This window comes from Sturnira hondurensis, unplaced genomic scaffold, assembly GCF_014824575.4.
Source record: "Sturnira hondurensis isolate 20B ecotype Veracruz unplaced genomic scaffold, ASM1482457v3 Scaffold0008640, whole genome shotgun sequence".
Classification (NCBI taxonomy): Eukaryota; Metazoa; Chordata; class Mammalia; order Chiroptera; family Phyllostomidae; genus Sturnira; species Sturnira hondurensis.
In genome coordinates this window covers 11,095,732-11,117,944 of record NW_028081271.1, presented here as the reverse complement: position 1 = coordinate 11,117,944, position 22,213 = coordinate 11,095,732, and the positions used below count along the sequence as shown (strand labels likewise).

Here is a 22,213-nt window from a genome sequence, read left to right as displayed (position 1 = left end):
CAATCAATGTTTAAAGTTTGAGTTTAATTATTTGCATAGTTAACCATGTAAGGTTAGGTACCATACATGTGTCTATTGTGTTATTTGTTGGACCAAAATCCAGGAAGCAAAGAAATCTCAGCATAGAATTTCTAGTCCCCAGAGGAACAGTCAATATAGTATATTAGTAAAACTGTGCAGGTTCTCATAAAACAAACTAAAATTGAAAGTTAATATAATATCCTAACTAAAAGTTCATATAAAAAGAACTCTCTTCTGCTTTCACTTTGATATTTAAGAAAAAAGGGCTTTGAGTCAAATTATGTCTTACTATATAACTCATTTGCTAAGATACTATTATGTCAGTGATAACAAAAAATAATTCTGGTTTAAAAAGAACTTTCATATTTATGAAATAAAGTTAGCAAACTTCCCATGTTTTACATAACACACTTTCTAGTTTTTCTGTCTGAATAAATTTATTTCTATACCTACACACCTATCCCCAGGGGAATGCCTACTAGATTTGAGGTATTCTAGTTTAATTTTAACTCACCCAAGAATACTTACTACCTTCTGAGAGGTAGCACACTTAAGCCAAAATAAACATTGTCTAAGTTATAATCTTTTTAATTTTAACATACTGCTGAGTTATAAAGCACACAAAGCACAGACACAGTTGAAAAGATAATATTCTTCCTTGGTTTAAATAATGTACATTCAGAAAGCAATTTAATTTCTATACTGTGACTTATTGTACTGTCTTAGAAAATGCATGTCCATTAAAACTAAAAAGATTTATAATATATTAACCTTAAATCATTTATTCAAATCAATGCTTCCAGCAAAAATTACTCAAGATATACCAAGTGCCCCTTTTGGAAATGATATAAATATGTATTTTTAACTTCCATTGAAAACATTTTCAGAGGGGCACATTTCATAGACTAACAAATACAACACTGCAGTTTAATTCAACATGATTCTCTAATCTGTTAGTTTGAAACTAACCTTCACTGATTTTTCTGTCGTTTTATTGTTTTGATTTCTTCAAGTAAGTCTTTAGCTTAAGGGAACTTAAATACAAACTTAACAGATATGGGGGTCCTATCCTCCTATTTCAAGCTAAAACATAACCTCTAAATTATCTTTTACAGTTAAGCCAAAGCCAGTATCACATACCTTTCGGGAATGAATTTCTTTCACATACAATGGAAGTAGAAACTCAGATATACCTTCAAGTCGGATTCCCTTCTTGGTGACTCTCAGATTTCCCATACCATCCTACAAGCAATGAAATATAGTTCACTTTTAGGTTGATTAGAGAATGAATAACTGGCCATAATTTTCTTAGGCCTAAATTGAGAAAACAATAAGCTCAAGTCAGTGATGATTTAAGGAAAATGAGAGATCGAATCTACTTAATGAATGATTGCAGCGATTTGCATGCATATAGAGGGCTCTGTTTAGAATGAATGGGATAAGAGGAATAGAAAGGACCTGGTATCTACTCCCAGCTCTATCAAAGGCTAGGATTCATCGTGAATAAATCCTGTCATTTCTTCATTCACCAGCCAGTTTAACTATTTATTAGATATAATGATACTTGCTACCTGCCTATTGGGAATAACTTTATTTATTTTTTTAAAGATTTTAATTTATTTATCTTTGGAGGGGGAAGGAAGGAGAGAAGGAGAGAAGGAGAGAAATATCAATGTATGGTTGCCTCTCTGAGTCCCCTGCTGGGAACTGGCCTGTAACCCAGGCACGTGCCCTGACTGGGAATCCAAGGGCGATTGTGTGGTTTGCAGGCCCGCACTCAATCCACTGAGCTACACCAGCCAGGGCTGGGAATAACTTTATTTGCAGAGCTCTCATAACATTTTTATAGTATACTTATAAACACATATTTCTATAACATTGAAACACTGGCATTTGTATAATCTCAATAAGTAATTAATGGCTGACTAGTATAAGTAAGCATGGTGTTTGAGTATTTAAACAATGAGAAAAGTGTAAGCCCTCTCCTTTACAAAATAACACTTTGAGGGTGAAACAAGCACACAGATAATGTTTATGAGACAGAGTAAAATAAATGAAAAGGTAAGAATGGAATGCTAATAGGAATTTTTACAAAAGAGATTTCAAGTCAGGCACTGGAGTGTACAGTGTCTCATGGGAGAGGCTGACTAGGATAAAGGCTTTGAGGATATGGAATTTCAACAGGAGATGTCCTTTCAGGGAGGAACAAAATGAACATTCTGGTAACACGCAGGAAATAACAAAGCCGTCCAGTCTGGATAATGTAGGAAAGATGGTGAAATAATATAAGGGGGATTATGTTTTGAGGCCAGAGAAAAGAAGACCTTAAACACAAAGCTAAGAAGTCTGTACTCACTTCAGCCTCCAGGATAAGAAACATAAGAAGTTCTTGAATGGTTCAAATTACTGCTGTTTCAGTTTAAAGGTTAATCTGGTAGGAATACTCTTCGGGGTTCAGTGACAGAGTATTGGTGAATAACGCACAACTTGGCAAGAGGTGTGAGCAGCATGGTGGGAACACAACCTCCAGGACCTGGTGACCGACCGTATTGGGAGATACCCAAAAGGGGAGCATTCCCAATTAATCCAAGAGTGCGCCACCACGGTTGAAGAAGGAAATACTGTAGTTTTTACACTGGGATCCTGAAACTTGTAGACTCAGTAACAAAAATAAATTCAGTTTTGGACTTTCTCACTTTGAGGTGTCATTGAAAAAGTCAGGTATTTATTCATAAACCATCACATGTGTAGAAAGTAGGTTGGCTATGACAAATACTTAAGGCAGGTTTGAATCTGTCATGATGGATGAGCAAATGCCGTGTGGGAAAATGTAAATAAAACCAAGGAGAAACCTTCAGATAATGACTTGGTCTGTGGGTTGGAAAGAAATATTTTATACATTCTGGGCAGCTGTGATGAGTAGAAGAAGAGGAAAGCTTAGCGATTATGCTGGCTCCCGTCCTGAACCCCTCAAAAGAATGCCAATCAAGTAGTATAAAAACACCTTTCAGTAAGAATTAAAAGACTTCTAAGTTAGACAAAAAATGACTATTAAACAGAGAAAAATTTATGTGGGCAGTCTCAAATCTCTCCTCAAAGAAGGAGGTAGTAGATGTTGGTTGAATTGGACTGGGAATGGGAAGAAGGGATTCATTTCTTGAGGCTCTGATTTAAAATCGACACTGGAAATGTCTAACAGCGGACTGACTAAAAATAAAGAAGCATACATATGAGAAATGTAAGCATCACTAAAGGCTGATTCTGATGAGAAAATAGTCTCTTTTTGTCAGGATGATGACACACTTTGGTTCTGTGAGACAGAGCTGTTTATAGCAGTCTTGGAATATTCTCTTCCACTTTCAAAAGTGAAAAGTGTCCCTGATTTAGATATTCACTACATAGTCACTGACAGACTGGCTCCAATTAATGTGGCTTTGCAGCATTCTACCTATCTAGGAACAGACAAAGTTCCTAGATGGGTTCGAAATTCAAAACCGAGACTGTGCTAGGCAGGAACGGCCGGAAGTCATAAAGATGCCGTGTTCTAAAGTAGCAAAAAATGATGCCCCTCAAATGCCAGAACAGCAATGGTGGGCCGCAAAACAGCACAAGGTCCAAGAGTGATAAAGATAATAAAGTAAGGATCGAGATCAATGGGGGTTAAGAAATGTGAGATAAGCTAAGAGCAGAAAATGGTGTGCGACCAGAAAATGGACCTTCAGATGAGGAGATCTGAGCAGCGAGAGAATTTCCAGACCTGAAGAGGCCTAAGGAACCCAGGAGCAGTGGGGGCAGAAATCAAACGCAGGCAAGACTCTCTCACACTCAGGAAGCTGGTAAGATTAGAACATTACGGGACACATGCTTTAAAGCATTACACTTTCTCCGAGGGACTGTCTTTATTAAACCTCCCACAGTGACTATCCATATATTTTGTCAAATGCCTGTTGGAAGAAATGTTCTTAAGTAGCCGCCATGGAGTTGCTATGGAAACATCTAATGCAATTGACTAACTTGTGGATGTTAAAAAATTCTAGCATAAACATAATTCACAGTTCAATAATAATCTTAAAAATTGTTTTCAGGGCTGTGGCTGGTGTGACTCAGTGGATTGAGCGACAGCCAGTGCACAGAGAGATCACTGGTTTGATTCCCATGCCTGGGTTGCAGGCCTGGTCTCCAGCTGTGGGGCGAGCTAGAGGCAGCCGATCCATGTAGCTTTGGCACATTGATGTTTCCCTCTCTCTCTTTCTACCTCCCTTTCCCTCTTTCTAAAAGTAAATAAATAAAATCTTTAAAAGTTATTTTTGTAAAAGGATTTGAATGTAAAGAATCGGACATCTAAAGTTAAGTGTGATGATATGTTATATGCATACTTAATTTTGGAAAATTGTGAATCTTAAGCTCAGTGGTTTCTTACATTTTCTATACAATATACATATATTGGTACACATCAATATTTATATTTCCTTATTAGATGAAATAGGAAATCCCCTGTATAAACGTAGAGCAGTTATTAAAGTACTGTGCTGTGAATCTAACTTCACTCCAACATGTCCATTTGTTTCACCTTTTAGTTCTCCTGTTTTGTATTAAAAATTCAATTTTGGCCATATCATTTTCAGGTAGTTTACAAATACATAAAGTTATATAACGTATATTCAGTATATAATCAACCTGATCCTCACATTCAATGAACCAAGTCCACTAACAATGTAAAATATGAAACAATGTGGCTTTCCATCTGCAGGAGCATTAAAAAGTGAATTTATTCCTAAATCACTATATTCTTGGTTCTTTCAACATCTAAAAGGGAGAAAGTAATTTCTGAATTTACTGTTAAGAATAACATTGTCAAAACCTCAGAAAGTAACAGGATCTAATGTCTCTAAATGTCCCAGGCCCCAGTCTGGAATCTGCCACCTTCTCCCTGTGTCAGCTTGAACTACCTAACTAAACGCTTGGTGTCCTTTGTCATCTGTGAAAGGAATAATACCAGAATTTATGTGTTTACTGAAAGGACTACATGAGGATTAGAGAGCTTAAAATAATGCCTAACTTATGTAGCAACTGTAAAAAATGTAGGGATTACTGTACTCCATAGTTTTAACCATTATTAACATTTTATTAAAATAATTAAAAATTTTTTCTCATATCATTATACAAATTCATATTGTTTATGTTCAGGGGGATCATCTTCGAACATCAAGACTCTGCATCGAGCTTTGTTATCATTATATTTACCATGCTTTTATTCATCATCTAGTAATCTCATAATCATTTACCTACTTTGGACACACAGTGTGGTGTTGCTTTACAAGGGAATGTGGAACCGGCCAGATTGGATTTGAGACTTGACTATTATTTATTAACACTTGTCTTCGGCATGTTGCTTAATCTATTTAAATTAAATTCATTTTTCTATAATGATCATAATAGTACTCCTCACAGGGATGTTTTAATAATTTAACAAGATAATATGCAAAGTCGATTACTTGTTCTGGCATATTTTTGATAATTATTCTCTGTACTTGTTTATATAAAATAAACACTTTAATAATAAAATATAATTAACCTCTAATCAACATGTGTGTTTTTTAATTGAATTAATTGGGGTGAAATTCATTAATAAAATTATATAGATCCCACATGAACAATCCTATAATGCGTCGTCTGTATGTTGTATTGTGTGTTCACCACCCAAAGTCAATCTCCTTCCATCACCATTTATCCCCCTTGCACCCTATTCTACCTGCCGCCACCCCCTTTCCCACCAGTTGTCATCACATTGTTGTCTATGAAGGTTTTTTTCTTAATCCCTTCACCTTTTTCATCCAGTCCCCTGACCCCCTTTCCCCTCTGACAGCTGTCAGTCCGTTCTCTGTTTCTATGGGTTCATCATGTGTTTTTAAATCAATCTCTCCATTTTCTTTTCTTTTTTTCCATTCCCTATGGCACTATTAAAGTTCAAGACTACTTCACTTTCAACCTGGCAATTGCCTCCAAACTTGCACTCTTGGGAGAGCAAGACAACATTTTTTACACAGTCAGTTTAATGAAATATTCTTTATTCTTGCTCAAAAACCCTTAAGATCACCTCAATGCTGAGATTATTAATTTATGTACTTTATTTTAAATATTCAGTATGCTTTCTAATCTATTATAAACAATATCATTTCACACTGAGGGGAAATAGCACAGAACAATCTCTTGTATTGTAGCCCCTCCTTCTTCAGAACAATTTAAAAGACCCTTTAAGTATCTCATATAATCCTTAATTTTTCAGGTGTTTTGCTCTTTTCTCATTATTACTCATTCTTATGTTCACTAAACTGCTAGCAATTCCCCAGAAAGCTCTCATTTTACCATTAAAATTTCTTAATTTATGTATTTTATTTGTCTGAACTGATCTATTGACACCTCTCCTTCACACTCTTACCTGTCATCCAAGGCCCAGTGCAGAGAAAGTCATGGTTAACATCACAGTCAGAAATAACATTTCTCACTATGCTCTACTGTCAAAATGCTATATTTGTTCTTCTCTCAAAAGGTATCATTTTCTTATTCTAGTTATAGCTGGGTATTCATTGTTATTGCTTCATAAAAGTATATGATTATTTATCTATATATTTACTTCCTTTTCTAGCATAATCCTTTCAATCGTGGTTTCATAAAGTATGTGGTCATTAAATGCTTCATTATTTAATTCATCACTAGAATTTATATCTTTACTTGACAAAAAATATAAGAAAGAATACAGTGATATCTATGTGAAAACTATGCTATCACCAAAACTCAAATTATTAGCATTTAGAAACTGCAAGCAGTATTTATTGTCATGGTCATACATTTGATTTTTTGAATGCAGTGAAGGATACTTTATGGAAAAATATTTTCTGAAATTTATTATGAAAGCCTGACTTTAAGATAAATCGTAGACAGGAATGTAATAAGAGAATGCTGGTAGCCACACCCCTTTAAATGTACAACATTCCCTCATCCCTCTCCAGTGATCCCCCCCAGTTCACTCTGCGCTCACTCACACAAGGTTCTTGATCAGCTTTAGCTGCCTGGTCACAGCAGGGTCACCTAGACGGTGGCTACCCCCAGGATTTGAGTTTCTCCACGACAGGCTAGTTTAATTGTCAAAGTAGCGAGAGTGTTGACATGGGACGGAGAGAAGAATTTTAAATGACTTCATCATTAAACAATACAGAAGATCTGGCATATAATTAATTGTTTAAAAAAGAAGAAAACTGTTCAAGAAAGTTGAAAGAATCTGGCAGTCAGAAGAGAGTTAAATATATATTTTAGACAATTTTTTTCTGGTTAAAACCAAATATGAAGTTCTTGCAAATTACTAGCGTCATGCATTTCAAAAGAGACTGTGTAAGGAAAAATGGTAAATAAATATTTTATGGCTTTGATGATCTAATATACATTCTATACTCCACTTTACATTAGAAAATGACCTTAGGCAATTTAGTGAAAAATGGAGCTTATTAAAGTGGTTATTTGTGAAACTTTGATAACTAAATAGTTTAATAAACTTAAAAAGTACTGAAATACATATTAGATTGTTTAAATGTAACTGCAAGTCACTTTTAAATTTTGTTACTTATTATTTAAGGTATTGTAAAAAATGGAAATTCCATTTAATCTCCAATTCTTAATTAAAAAAATTCTCTCTAAAGTATCTAAAGCATATTCTTTTTTAAACCTGTTTTATGTTAATGCTACTTACAATTTATCATGAGCTGTTTTTTCTGAAGTATAAAAGTTTTTACTATTATTTGCTGTAAGCCTGTATTTTTTTCATTTTAATTAGCCTTTGTTCTTTCTGCCTATTTTTAGAAAATAAACTCTCCAGTGTTGATAATTGATAGACCTCTAGTTTGACTTCTAATTCAGCTTGCATAGAAATATCTTTATACATTGTTGTTAATAAGATAACTTTTATCAACCTGAGCACAGTTTATTACCTTTTTTCTTAGCCAATATGGTTTAAGTTCCATAATTTATATATCACCAATGGTCAGAGTTGTGAAAAAGTTTTAAATGTATTTTTATATTGAATATGACAATAAACACTGCATTTTGTATCTCTTATTTGTGTCCATATTCTATTATTCTATGAGAAGGATTTTTTAAAAGTATAATAAAATAAAATTTATTTTTTTCCAAAATTTTCTCTACTTAAAATATAATTTCCTGACAGGTATTTTCTTCTTTTTCTGACAACCCATAAAATCATCAGAATGAAAATATGCAGATGCAAAGTGAAATAAAAAGCAAGAATATATGAAAAAGTTATGGTAGATATGAGCACGGTCTTCCAGTAAACAGTGAAAAAATGGATGTCTTCAATGTTTGATGGTATTATACATAAGGGGCCAGCAGAAATATTAGCCTATAGTAAATCAGATTATATGGAAGTGACCAGCATCATTTACTTCATATAATGGAGAACAGATCATAGCTATTCAATCCAGTATGAACATTTATATAACATATGTGCACTTTTTGCTCAACATGCTTGAAAAAAACATTTTCCCCCAGAAATTTCTGTCAGAAAATTATTTCTACGACCCAGTCTAGTAATCTAATATTAAGTGTATAAACAACTTTAAATCTGCATGGAAACATAGGCATCGTACATCTTTAACTTGAAGTTCAAGTTACACCTTAAGAATGTGATAAGCAACTGTGGCAGGAGACGAGTCTGGTTGATAAAGAGACTGTAGGAAAAGCAAGCATGCTGTTAAAAACAAATCCTATTTCTCAGTGGTAAAGGTAACAATTGAAAAAAAACCCCAGGGATTTGACTTAAGAAAAATAATAAATAATGAATTAATAATAATGCTATATACCCTACAGACAGCCATCCACAGATGAGTGACTGACTGAGCAACATCCATATTTTAATCTTTATAACAAGAGTATAAAGCCTAAAGGTTCACTATTAGCATGCCTGTTTTTCTCAAACATGTTTAATAGAACACCACAATTATAATCAAGTAAAAAATGTTCAGTTTTCAAGTAAATTTAGAAAGGTGTTGCATGACCTATTCCCACTCAGTGACACATCATTCATGTCAGCACCCTAAACAACTCAAGAAGTCTGGAGTAAAGAAACCTGTTTACTTTGTTCAGTACAGAGTTCCCCAGACATTTTGCTCAGTGGGTCCCCTACTCACTTACACACATTTTAGATTAGGTGGAATAATATCCCCTGAACACACGGTGGAAAAACTGGTTTAATCGCCTGTATTTTTACAAACTCTGTAGGAATACTTACTAAAAGGGAGGTGCATTGTACAACATAGAGGCTCAAAAAAGTTAAAAGCTAAAGTATGTCCACAAATACTTTTGAAAGACTATGTATAGTACCACTAAATTCTGTTTACAATTTGATTTCCCAGCCACCTTTAAATGCCGGAGAGAATATGCTGAACATCGTGAGGCATCTGTGCTGCTTCATGGGCGTGACATTTTATAGCCAATAAGAACTGAGAAAGAGCTCCGGTTTTGCATATGAGATTTGTCAGTGTTATAAGCACAATTTAGTTCCTAAAAGGGGCATTTCTTGCCTTGAACAAATTCACATTTCTGGACCTGAAAATTAAGGACAAGACCTCAAGGGATGGTCATTCTACACAGGCAGTCCACGTGCAAGGTCTTGACTAAGAAGTCTTTCCAGATTCTCAAGAAAATATCTTCAATTTCTACCCTGTTATAAAAGTTAGTGTAATAGCTTAATTCAGAGAGCAGGTTGGCAGAGCCAATGGTTTATCAACATGACTTTGTGAAATAGCCACATTATTGTCCTTATTGTAATTAAAATATCAAAATAAGGGTGTTAAGTGGACTTCATGCACCTAATAAGGTCGCCTGAAGTCTAGTCATACTAGGTCACTACAGAGATAGAAAATGTAAGTCCAATTTATTTTAGTAGGTAATTCCAGTAGGAAATTCTAATACTTTTATTATTATTTCTGAGTTAATTTGTATATCTTCTTCTCTCTTAAATGTTTTGTGTTCTTTTACTTTTAAAATTTCCTTCTCTAACTGATGGCATTTACCAGCATACACTTCTCTTAGGACTCAGGTCTACATCACAGCCATCTGGAAAATGTTTCCGGTAAGACAGAACTCTGGTTCCAAATGATTAGTTCACCCTGGAAATGAATCCCCTCAGAACAAACTGTTGATATTTGTACAGTCTGAGACCATTTTAAGGGAATCTCAAAACAACGTGTTCTGAAAATAAAAGTTCTGCATTTCACATTCTTTTTATGAGCAGTTTTCTAATCACTTTCACCCTGTAAAACTACATTGTGTGTGTTTCATATGTGTGTGTTTCATGTGTGTGCCTGTGTGTGTATTTGGAAGAGGTGAGCTGCATGGGAGGCATAGGTGACATGAACTCATTGAACTTGAAATTGCAGATATCCCACTAGCCAGAAACTGAGGGAATATTAGGTAAATGTCATTAGAAATACTACAGAACCACCATGAAGACACAGATGAGCAAGCTGATTCTCTCTGTGGGACCAGGCGGTGGGACTATTAGTAAGTTTTCTGACTCTGGCTTGTCTCATGGTTCACAGACCTCATTCCCATGGCGTTCTGGCATGCATCATATTGAGTTTATAAAGCTGTAGCACTTGGATTCTTAAACTAAAGTAGTCTCTTAGGTGTTTAATATTTGAAGACTTTTCTCATTATCAAGAAGAACCTTTCATGCAGAAATGCAATGGGTCATCTCTCAGGCAAATCTTAAAAAATTCTATGAGCTTCCTTAAAAGATACTATAGATTTCCATCTTTTTCACCCTTGAATTTTAAGGATGGATTTTTTTTCATATGAAGAGTCTGACTTCTCTCTCTGATCAGTCCTGTTCCCTTGAAATAATGTCGTCATCCAGATTATTAAGAAATATTTTTATTAAAGTGCAATAAACTCCATGATACTTTTTAAATTAAAATGAAATTAAATCTTAGGGTAAAGGTAAGATTGACATTGAAAATGAAAGTGAAGTATAATATACAAGAGAAATCAGTACATTAATATTTCTGCCAGGTGGAAAGAAAAATGATAAGACGATACTTATATTGACAATTCAAACATATTTTTTCCTTTGCACAGTGCTCTATTAAGGCCCTGTCATCACCAGGAAAGCACTTTCATTTTTAGTGCCTGCACTGCAATCTTTCCTTTATACTAATTCAGTTATCACAGACTTTCTTAAAATATTTGATTGCAAACAATGGTAATTTTGTAGAATTACTCAGGTCCAGACAATACAGGTCTAGGTTAGTTTCTGTTTACCTGGAAGCCAGAAAAGAAGCAGCTCTTCTCTATATGAACATCAAATCACACTTTTTAAAATAGCTGCTTGGGATGACTGTTTCTCCAAATATTTAAACATATGTACATTTAGAAAACTTTTAAGAGATAAACTATAGTGTTTGGTGGGATGTTGGTTGAGAAGTTATTGGAGGTAATGGATTCACTATCCATCCTCTTTCTAGCTTTTAGTACAAAATTCAGAGTCACGGTCAATGATTTTTTTCACACAATGAATCAGTGGCTATGTGTTATGAGTATATTGTAGGCTATGCTCGTGTAGTGTCTGTGTGGTGTGTGCATGTGGTTTGGAGGGGCGTGGAGGTGGTGTAAGCATCCATCCCTGGAAAAGTAAGGAAGTAAAACAGTGCGTGGACTTCATAAAGTATCATGCAACCCTGTGCAGCAGGTGAGTATATGTATACCTGTTAGCAACAGTATTTAGAAAATTGAAAGAAAAATTATAATAATATTTATATAAATTAAAAATCTGCGCACAGCATAGATGAAGTCTGTCTGCCAGAACACCAAGGAGAGACATGATCACTAAAAACAATAGAATGACTACAACGAGGGCAAGTGCAGATAAGGAAAGCGGGAATGGGGACATAAATAAAAGAAATGCTAGAAGAATAAATAAATAAACAATAAATAGCAACAGTGAATGAGGGATTTTGCAGGGGCCAATGAGGTAATAATGACAATGTTTCATAAATTGACATCATTATCTCAATCTACTGCACCTGATTTTAAAAACAAAGTAAAAACTGCCATAGAAAGATCCATTCTGTTACTCTCCCTGTCTGTCCTCACTGCTATTGTTTTAATTCTTATTGTTTCACATTCTGTCTGTTATATTAGCAGTTTTCTAAATGTTCTCATTATCATTAATGTGTCCAATTAAAATATGTTCATACTGTGGATGCTCTTATCCTCTTATAAAGCAAATCTTATTTTATTAATGTTCAAAGATAAACAACATGAAAACATCTTCATATTCTGAACCATATTCTGCTACGTTATGATCCAATGGTAATAATAGTTTTATTGTTCCACAAATTTTCTCATAATCTATACTATCCCTACTTCTTTGTTTCCATAACAAATATTCTTCTTTCATTCAAGTATTTATTGTAATGCTTTATCATTCACTGTTATCTGGAAACTCTCTCTGTGGCCTAGATTTACTGTATGAGGTGTTCTGAATGGGAAAAATAACAAACATTTCTGTGTTTTTTTTCCCTACTCCTATGCTCATAATACTTCTGACATTAGAGGTGTGGGTTTCTACACATAAGCGATTCTCTGAGACACCAGCTGGATGTCCTACAATTTGACTCAATTCAGACACAATTCACCTGGACATAGAGCCCATGCTTTCAGGGTTCAGTCCCAGGAGGCTGGCTCCCGCTTTGAGATGCAAATTGCAAGTCCAGGTTGTTATTTGCGCTTCTGGACAACTGGCTGTAAAACAAGATGTGACTGGGACTCCCTTCCCCCTTCCTCAAGTTCCGCTAGTTTACTAAAATGGCTTACAGAACTCCGAGCATCTTAATTGCTAGGTTACTGGTCTGAGTATAAAAAGGTACAACTCAGGAACAGGCAGATAAAAGCAATGCACAGAGCCAGGTGTGCGGGAAGTGACACAGAGCTACCATGCCCTCTCCTCCACTCTCCCCAAACCTCCCCATGTTCACCAACCTGGACACTCCCAAACTCTGCTTTGGAGATTCTAATGGAGGCTTCATCATGTAACAATCCGCTATTAGCTCACTCTCCAGCCCCCCTCCCATTCTCCGGACAGAGGGATGGGGCTGAACATTGTAAGCTTCCAACCTTGGCTAGCCCCCATCCTGAAGCTATCCAGGAGCCCAGGAAGAGTTCCCTCTTTAGAATTAAAGATACTCTGTCACCCAGGAAGTTACAAGAGATTTAATAGCTGTGTCAGAAACTGGGGTTGAAGAACAAACAGTAGAAAGAAAGATAGTCCTGGTGCTCTGATCATTTAGGACATTTCAACAGTTTTAGAAGCTCCATGCCAGAAACCAGGGCAGAAAAAAGTATATACACACACATTTGTGTAATTATATATCACACATATAATATATAATTATATATGCAATATAATTGTATAAAATGCGTTATAATTATAGGTTATATAAACTTTCATTTATTCTCTTTTATCTCTAATTTCTCACAATAACTTGAATATACAAGCACAGTACTCGGAAGGACCTCATGAACACCAATTGAGGCTTAAAATGCATTTTCAAACAGGCAGGAGTAATGAGAGTGCCTATAGCAGAGCAGCTCATGACAGACAAATGTACCCCCTGAAAACATCTAGAGAATGTGTAATAAAAAATAAAGTGTAAAACTAATCGTTGTTGAAGGTAAAATACTAAAGTACTGTGAAAAAATATGCACAATATAAAATTTACTGTTAACCATTTTTAAGTATACGATGTGACAGCATTAAGTACATTCACACTGTTGCACAAAATCACCCCTATATCATTGAAAATCTTCACCATCCCCAAGTAAAACTCCGTACCCCGTTAAATAATCACTTCCTAACACTTCTCCCCCGCCCCACAGTCACTGTTCTATTTTCTACCTCTGTAAAGCTGACAACTTTGGGTGTCTTGTTACTAGTGCAATCATACAATGTATGGCCTTCTGTGTCTGGCTTATTTCATTTCATTTCATTTCATAACGTCTTCAAAATGTATCCATGTTGTAGTGTGTGTCAGAATTGTCTTCTGTTTTCAGGCTGGATGACATCCCATTGTTATGTATGCAGCACATTTTGTCTATCCATTCATCCACTGATGGACACACAGGCTGCTTCCAGCTTTTGACAATTATGAATGCTGCTGCCATAACGTACCAATATACCTTTGGGACAATACTTTATAAATTATTTTGGGTGTATTCCCATAAGTGAGCTTGCTGGATCACATGGTAATTATAAATTTAATTTCCTGAGCAACCCCGCACTGCTTTCCACAACATCTACACTACTCTACATCCCGATTGGCAATGTGCCAGTGTTCCAATTTCTCCACATTCTCATTGGTACTTGTTATCTTTTGCTTTGTTTCATTCTGTGTTGTGTTTTGGTATAACAGTGACTGTAATAGCTTCCCGGCCGTTCTTCCTGTGTCCATTCTGCACATACTCTGTAACATTCAGTCAGAATTAAACAATATATAATTCTGTTCATGTTACTAACCTTTTAATATTTTTAGATGTTATCTAATGACCTAATGAGGATAAACATATTTTTAAGATAAAATGTAATTGATTTACTTTGATTTTATTCTTATTTGTAATTTCATTTGTTGTTATAGATTTTCCCCACAACTGCTCTCATTCTATGAGAATGTCTGGACTAGTAGACATTAGTTGGAGAAGTTAGACTTATTCCTGAATTAAGTCTTAGACACCAATCTCTCCTGTAAGTCTCTTTCTTTATTTTTAGGGAGAATAGCAGTCTATATCTGGTTACAAAAATGCATCTCTCTCATTGTATTTTATGTGCCTGTTATTTATTTGTTCCCCCGGTAAGTTGAAGGAGCAATCTTACTGCCTAGAGTAGTTCCTAGGAAAAGGGGAACCACATTTGCTGAATGACTTACCACGAAGTGCTGGTTTTAAGGAAACAATCTGACCTTAATACCAAAACATAATCACTTATTTTTATTATGAAATAGTAAGTTTTGTTACACAAAATGGAAAGTATAGAAAAACATTAAAGAGAAAATAATTGCCATAATGCCACCATACACATGTGAACAAAAGATTTTCTATTTGAAATAAGTTAAATATAACAAATACCAGTAAGAATTGCAAATTAAGACTATCTTACTGGTAGAAAAGAGATAATATTCTTGACACACTGACATTCTAATATTTATAGCATGCTAATATTGTAACATACTAATAAGACGTAAATATACTAGAGGAGTCAATCAGAAAGAACAAAACATAAACCAAAGAAATAAATCATGATATTATAGTATCTATATAGTATCAAATTGCTAAGCATTTGACTATCCTTGTTCAATAAATAAAAGTATACTTATATATGCATATTATTTAGGTATCCCAAACACATGCATATTGTTTACATAACCCAAAATATATGTATAGCACATAAACTACAGGGTATGGTAAAAGTAGGTTTACAGATGTTTGTGTGGAAAATATGTAATTAATAAAAAATAATACAGGACTAAACTTTGTTTTTTGTACTTACATAGGTAAACCTACTTTTGCTCTGCCTTGTATATTGATAGATTGCTTTTTAAAATTTCTCAAAAAATGCTTTGCAATGAAATTCTGAAGCTAAATAACATTGCTTTAAATTCTCATTCAACTTCTATTTACTGACAAATTCCTAGCACCTATATATTCAAATAATTTGTTAGCAAAACAACATAAATGTTATACACAATGTAATACACAAATGACAAAACTTTTCTTAAAAGCTGACATACTGAGTTGTAAGCATCTGGATTTATTCCCAAGCAGTTTTCTGCAGAACATTGATAACAAAAATATATGATGACTATTTTCGAAAACTATAGATATATTTCAATTTCAATTTTGCAAGTTAGCATTCCACTGTTACAAATAAGGCATTTGTCCTAACACTGTCCTTGAATCAAAATATGTGGCTATTATCTCTAATTTACAGTGTCAGTCCCTTCGATCTTTATTGCACGTTTTATTCATCCCAAAGTTTTGTGGACTTTGTTGGTTTATAAGCTACCTGCAGATGTTTTGCTATAATGATGTCAGGAAGGAAAGATAATTTATATATTCAATCAGCAGTAAAACAAAAATGGATGTTGTATTTGTAGTAAAAAACTCCAAGTCTATATTCTTTGTTTTCTTGGTTCCAAATCAATTTATAATTTAATTGCTAAGAATAGTAACTAGTAGCTATTATTATTAGAAATAGTAACTAGACTGATTGCCAACAATAGCTAGTCTGGTTTCTATTTGTGCAGGTGAAGTACACAAATCTAACAAAACAGAAGTTCAGTTATTTTTTAACAAAAATTGATGTATTTATTTGACTTTTATGCAGATTTTCTGTATCTCTAGAGGAATCATATTCATGTCTTGGTAAAGTCATTTAATCTAAGATCTAATTTAGTAACTTAGAGAATTCAATAATTATATATGCCTATTCTACTTAACGAATTTGATAAAAGATAAAATGGATGGCATTATCAAAGATTTTTGGAAATTACTGAACACAGTGAAGGCTTATAAAATAATAAAATCATGAACAAGAATGATTAATTAAATTACTCTTCAGAAGTTCTGGGCCAGTCAGCCAATGTCCTGCATGTTTGGTGGAGCTACTTGAGGGAGGAGTGGGGAAAGATGTTTATTATACTTAAGAGTAAAGAACAGTCGCTTTAGTCCAGTGTCAGATTTTCTCTACTTTGACACGAGAAATTCTGAGAGGTGTCATTAATTATAAATAATATGTATATAACATACATAACATATAATATGTTAAATAATATATAAAATCATATATACATTACTTAATATCCTTCACAAGCAATCTATATCTGTCAAAAGAGTAATATATTTAACAATATGAGTGAGTTATCAAAAATTTCTAGACAATAGAAAAATTTAACAGAATAAAAAGAAAGACAAACAAAGTGGAATACCATATATTAAGAAAAAGAAAATAAAATGAGAAAATGTAAATAAAAGTAGAGGGTTAAGTGCAGTACATTTGAGAAAAAAAAACTTTATTTAGCAAAGTATGTGATGCAAAAATCTGGATGCTCCTGATGATGAGATGTAATCTTTTCTTTCTCACAGTAATAAAGATAATCTGTGAAAAAATATTTATAGACATACAAAGCACACTAGCTCAGGGCAGAATTCTGAGCATTTGATAAAGTCTGTAAAAGTAAACTTCTTTGCTTATATTTTGAACAGTTTTTTTCAATGCACAATATTAATAAAATAGCAGTTAATACTGATCTGCAGGCCCAAACCCCTTGGGTTTGAATAAAAATTAACTTATACTAGTTTCTTCTATATTGCAATGGAGTATTTAGATTTGATTAGAGACAATATAAAAAACAAAATGAGATATGATAAACTCTGAGAATATATATGTGATGTAATGCTCAGTAGAAATGGGAAGATTTCATAGAGAAATAAATTAAATTAAAATTGTATTGAACCCTTCATATTACATGGTAGGACATAGAGTACTGTTTAAAATTGATGAGTCAAGAAATAAGTATACAATTTAAGGTTTGTTTTTTTAAAATTTTTATTTACTTATCTTTAGAGGGGAAGGGGAGGAGAGAAGGAGAGAAATATCAATGTATGGTTGCCTCTCGTGCATCCCCTGCTGGGAACTGGCCTGCAACCCAGGCATGTGCCCTGACTGGGAATAGAACCGAGATCCTCTGGTTTGCAGGCCCATGCTCGAGCCACTGAACTACACCAGCCAGGGCCCAATTTAAAGTTTTGATGGTTAGTAGTATAGAGTTTCGTGAGGTCAGTGATATAACATTCATGCTAGTAGCATCTCCCTTTAAATATCATATAATTATATTGTAACTCTATGAAAATTGTGACATTTATTATTGAACCTATGATCTTCCCACTAGTAAAGGATACAGGAGAAATTTTCAAATGAGTCCCCTAATCTAAATTTACATTCATTATTTCAGGCTGAAAGTCTCTGTAGAATCTCAGAATGATGATTCCAGACTTCAACCTAATCCCTGGCTTGGCTCTAGAAATGACAGGTCATTGCTTTAGTGCCTGTGCCTCTATAATATTTTTAATTCCCCTGTTCATATATTGAAAGACATTACTTCATTCCAGGAAAAAGATATCAATTAAGCTTGTTTAATATTTACCCTCCTTAAAATGATACATAGGTTCGTGATATGAGTACGAACGGAGGAAATACATGTTCCTTACAGCCAAACAAATCAATTTCTTTCCTCCAAGTGTGATTTAAGTTTACAAAAGGATGCAAGTCAGTTAAGGTTTACAAAGCCCTTGACTGTATCTGTATCTCACTGAGGGAGCGTAACTGACCTAGTTTTCGCAAATCACTGAGGACTTGGCGTTTCTCCCACAAGCCCGATTTATTTTTGAAGTAGCTATAGTGAGTGAGACTTTAAGATGATTGGTATGTGGTTTTTGTTTCAAGTGTCACAGTGCTAGAATACATGAATGTATCACTCCCTACACAACACTAATGACTTTGAAAGTAAACTTGGCAACTGTACCCATCAGCTAAGCTGAGCAACTATACCAGTGATGGCACTGAATACACTTAGTCAAATGATTTCTATGCTTTCAAAAATACAGTCCCAATTAAAAAAAAAACATTGCAAAAGCATAACTCTTGATATCAGCAGCTTGATTACCACTTTGTTTTTCTTCTCAGTGTCATTAGAAGAGATGCTAATAAAAAGTAATAATAATAAAAATAGATGCTTAATTCAATTCATAGGAACCTAGGCCCGGTTACAACCTGTATTGGTATGCACTATTTCATTTAATACTTTAAGGAGTGTAAATATTAAATTCAAAACACGTAAGTGATACCAACTAAATAATACAGTTAAAAATTGGTAGAAATAATATTTAAATTTAACCTCATTAATTCCAAAGTCTGTGCAATTAACGATGACGTAGGAAGAAAATGACAATAACAATGACAAACATTAAGTCGACGAGACAAGAAACTATTTGTAATTTGCATTCATCAAGATCTCATTATTTCTTAAATGCACTGGATAGACTGTCCATACTAGGCATTTGAGACACAACGGAGGATCTTCCATATTCACACAAACACAAAGTGACACACGTAAACCTCTGTTATTTATCTGAAGCGGAAGTTCGCACGAAGAGGGCAGAGGCACCAGATGATGGCTTTTACGCCTGCCCTGGCTGTGATGCTCTGCGGAGCCTGCACCCATCATCCCTTCACCCCACTTCTACCTTCACTGTTTTACATACCATTCGGACAATTGTGTAGTCATCACTCCTTGCGATTTTAACGCCCGTTACTCTGGTAGCTAATGATGTTGGAAAGTTTCTTCATTTGTTTTTTTTCCATTGGTATATCCTCTTTGATATAATAGCTCTTCATTTACTTTGTCTATTTTTAACAACTGTTTAAGTGTTTTGAAAATTCTTTATATATTGTATATACTAGGCTTTAATCAAACATGCAGTTCTAATATATTTTAGCCTACTCTGTAGTTTTCCTATCATCCTCCTCAAAGGGCAAAAGTTTCCAATATTGATCAAGTCCCATTTAGCATTATTTTTTATAGACCATGTATTTGATATTAAGTCTAGTCCCATATCCCAAAGATACTTTGCTTTTTCCTAACATTTTATAACCATACAGCTAATATTTAAGCCCATGATCTATACTGATCTGATCTGTATACAGCGGGACACCTAGCAGAAGTTTGTTTTCATGCCTAGGGATGCCCAACTGATTGCCCTGGCACAAGTTTTGAATGGGACATCCTTTCTCCATGGAAATGCTTTGCAGCTTTCTCAAAACCGGTTGAGCCTATCTGTGTGGGTCTGTGTGAGGTTCTCTATTCTGTCCCATTGTTCTCTGTTTATCTCTTGATTACTGTAGTTATAGAGAGGACAATATCTAGTTGGGCGATTTTTCTATTCTTTAAGATTGCTTAGCTATTCTAGCATCTGCATCTTCCCGGACAAATTTTAGAATAAGCCTGTGTATATTCCCAAAGAATCTTGCTTGGATTTTTCATTAGGAATTGCATGAGGCCTATAGATCAACAGAGCTTGCTCATGAGAGACATGAAAAATCAACATTTCAATGCAATTCTTTTTAGTGTGTGTGTGTGTGTGTGTGTATGTATACACACATATATATATGGCTTTGTTTACATGTCTAGTGTGATACCGTGGCTACAGTCTTCACACAGGCTACCTTCTGGTGTTCGGTCATTAGCAGTGGAGCATTTTCCTTCTTGCAGGGTCTCCAGGAGAATCCTGCATTCTTGCTTCTTAGAGCTGGTTCAGACACTAACCCCCCAAAATCTTTAGTCTACATCTTCTAATCTTTGCAACCACAGAAGATTTACACAAGTTTCTTTTCATGAAACCATCTTTCTCAGTGAGAATTTATTCAGCTTCTGCTGAGTCTAGTTGATTTCCTAGTCTTATTATTTTGAATCTCTCCATTCTGGGCTTGTCCCTCACGTAACTGAACAGCTGGGTATTTTCTAAATTGCTATTTTATTTCTTTAGTTTGTGTCCCTCTGTAGTCAGACTTTTACAGATCAAATCTCTTCTCCCATTGACTATTTATATTTTATTTTAAAACATAATTTAAGAGATACACATAATTTCTTAAACATGAAAATTTTATCAATATATGTATACAAATATACATATTTATAATATTTGTATTATAATATATAATATTGTAATATTAAGAAATTTATTTTTAAATATTTTGGTATACCTCATTATATGTCGTACAACATGGTAAAATGTGAGTTTTTGAAATGATCTTTACAGGTTTTTTAAAAATAAATTTCATATATAGCTCAATTTGTTGATACCCATTTTGCATGTTATCTTCAAGGCTCCTTTCAAGGTGACAGTCTGGAGACAGGAGAGAATGTGATAAAGCGTTTCTAATCTGCAGTCTAAATGAAAAGCATTTCTTTATTACCTTTCTGCCTCCTTCAGACTATAGACATCTGAAAACATCAATGTGACTGACAGTTGACATATTTTACTTTTGAGGTAGAAGGGCTCTGTAATGACAAGATGAAATATGTGAGAGTTTTCACACCACATTATTTTACTCTCATTCTTTATTCCCTGGCAGTCTATACACTGTGAATGTCCAGAGCTAAGTAATAAGAGAAAAACAGTGCCTTTCAGGCTGAGGCTAAACTCTTCGAGTTACAATCTAGAGGCGACCCCTTTCACATCCCGAAGTTACAATGCAGCGCTTTTAGCCTGGGATCAGTTGCAAGCGGCACTTGGGCATTTTGCTCACGCCCACAGGTAATCGCACAAGACGTGCAGTTAGAATAGAAAGGTGTTTGTGGCCAGCGAGCATCCTTCTGTTTCATTTTCTGTGCTTTTTTTTCTGCCCAGGCAACAGTTTACTTTCAACAATAAAAAAAATCTGATAATTTAGTGCTTTTAACACATTTTCCCATATCACCTGGCTAACCAAAAGTAGAGAACACTTGGTCACTTTTCATTTCTACTCAGCGAACAGTTTTGCCTGACTGCTGGTGGCAGCTGTTGCGCAGGACACTGAGGGCTCACGAGGCTCATTGGCGAATGGCACCGCAGGCTTTGCTTGTCCCCCTTTATGAGCACTTCCTGCAAAGAGACACTCGGCCACATCTGGTCTTCTTGTTTCATGAACTGCTCGTCTCCAATACTATGCATAGCTCGCACACACATCTCTTTAATTATTGTCTATTTAGAAAATTCTTACCCAGTTTACCTCTCACTCTTTCCTATTTGCCTTTTCACTTTTCCTTTTTGGAGTTCAGTGCTGGATTGAGAGAATCGCACTCCCAAATCCCTGGCACACTTTCACCAGCCATCATGATTTCCCCCTTTCCCGCCAATCTCCTATTCTCTTTCTCACCACTCCATGGGCTCTGAAAGTTACCGTCTGCATATTCTTACAAAATAGATGGCATAGGTCCTCATATAAATGCAGTCTATAGTTAGTCATACACATCCCTTTTTATATTTGCTTTTAATATCATTCTGCATTGTTTTGTGCACAAATACCTCAGTA

The 22,213-nt window shown here is 34.7% G+C and overlaps 1 protein-coding gene across 2 annotated transcripts in view; it reads right to left on the bottom strand.

Annotated features, from left to right (window-relative positions):
* Positions 1 to 22,213, bottom strand: part of SGCZ (sarcoglycan zeta) — a 208,239-nt gene that overhangs the window by 109,028 nt on the left and 76,998 nt on the right. For both annotated transcript variants that reach the window (XM_037055070.1, XM_037055071.1), the window contains exon 2: positions 1,162 to 1,263. In XM_037055070.1, coding sequence (XP_036910965.1) covers positions 1,162 to 1,263 — 102 coding nt within the window. The remainder of the gene's footprint in view (positions 1 to 1,161; positions 1,264 to 22,213) is intronic.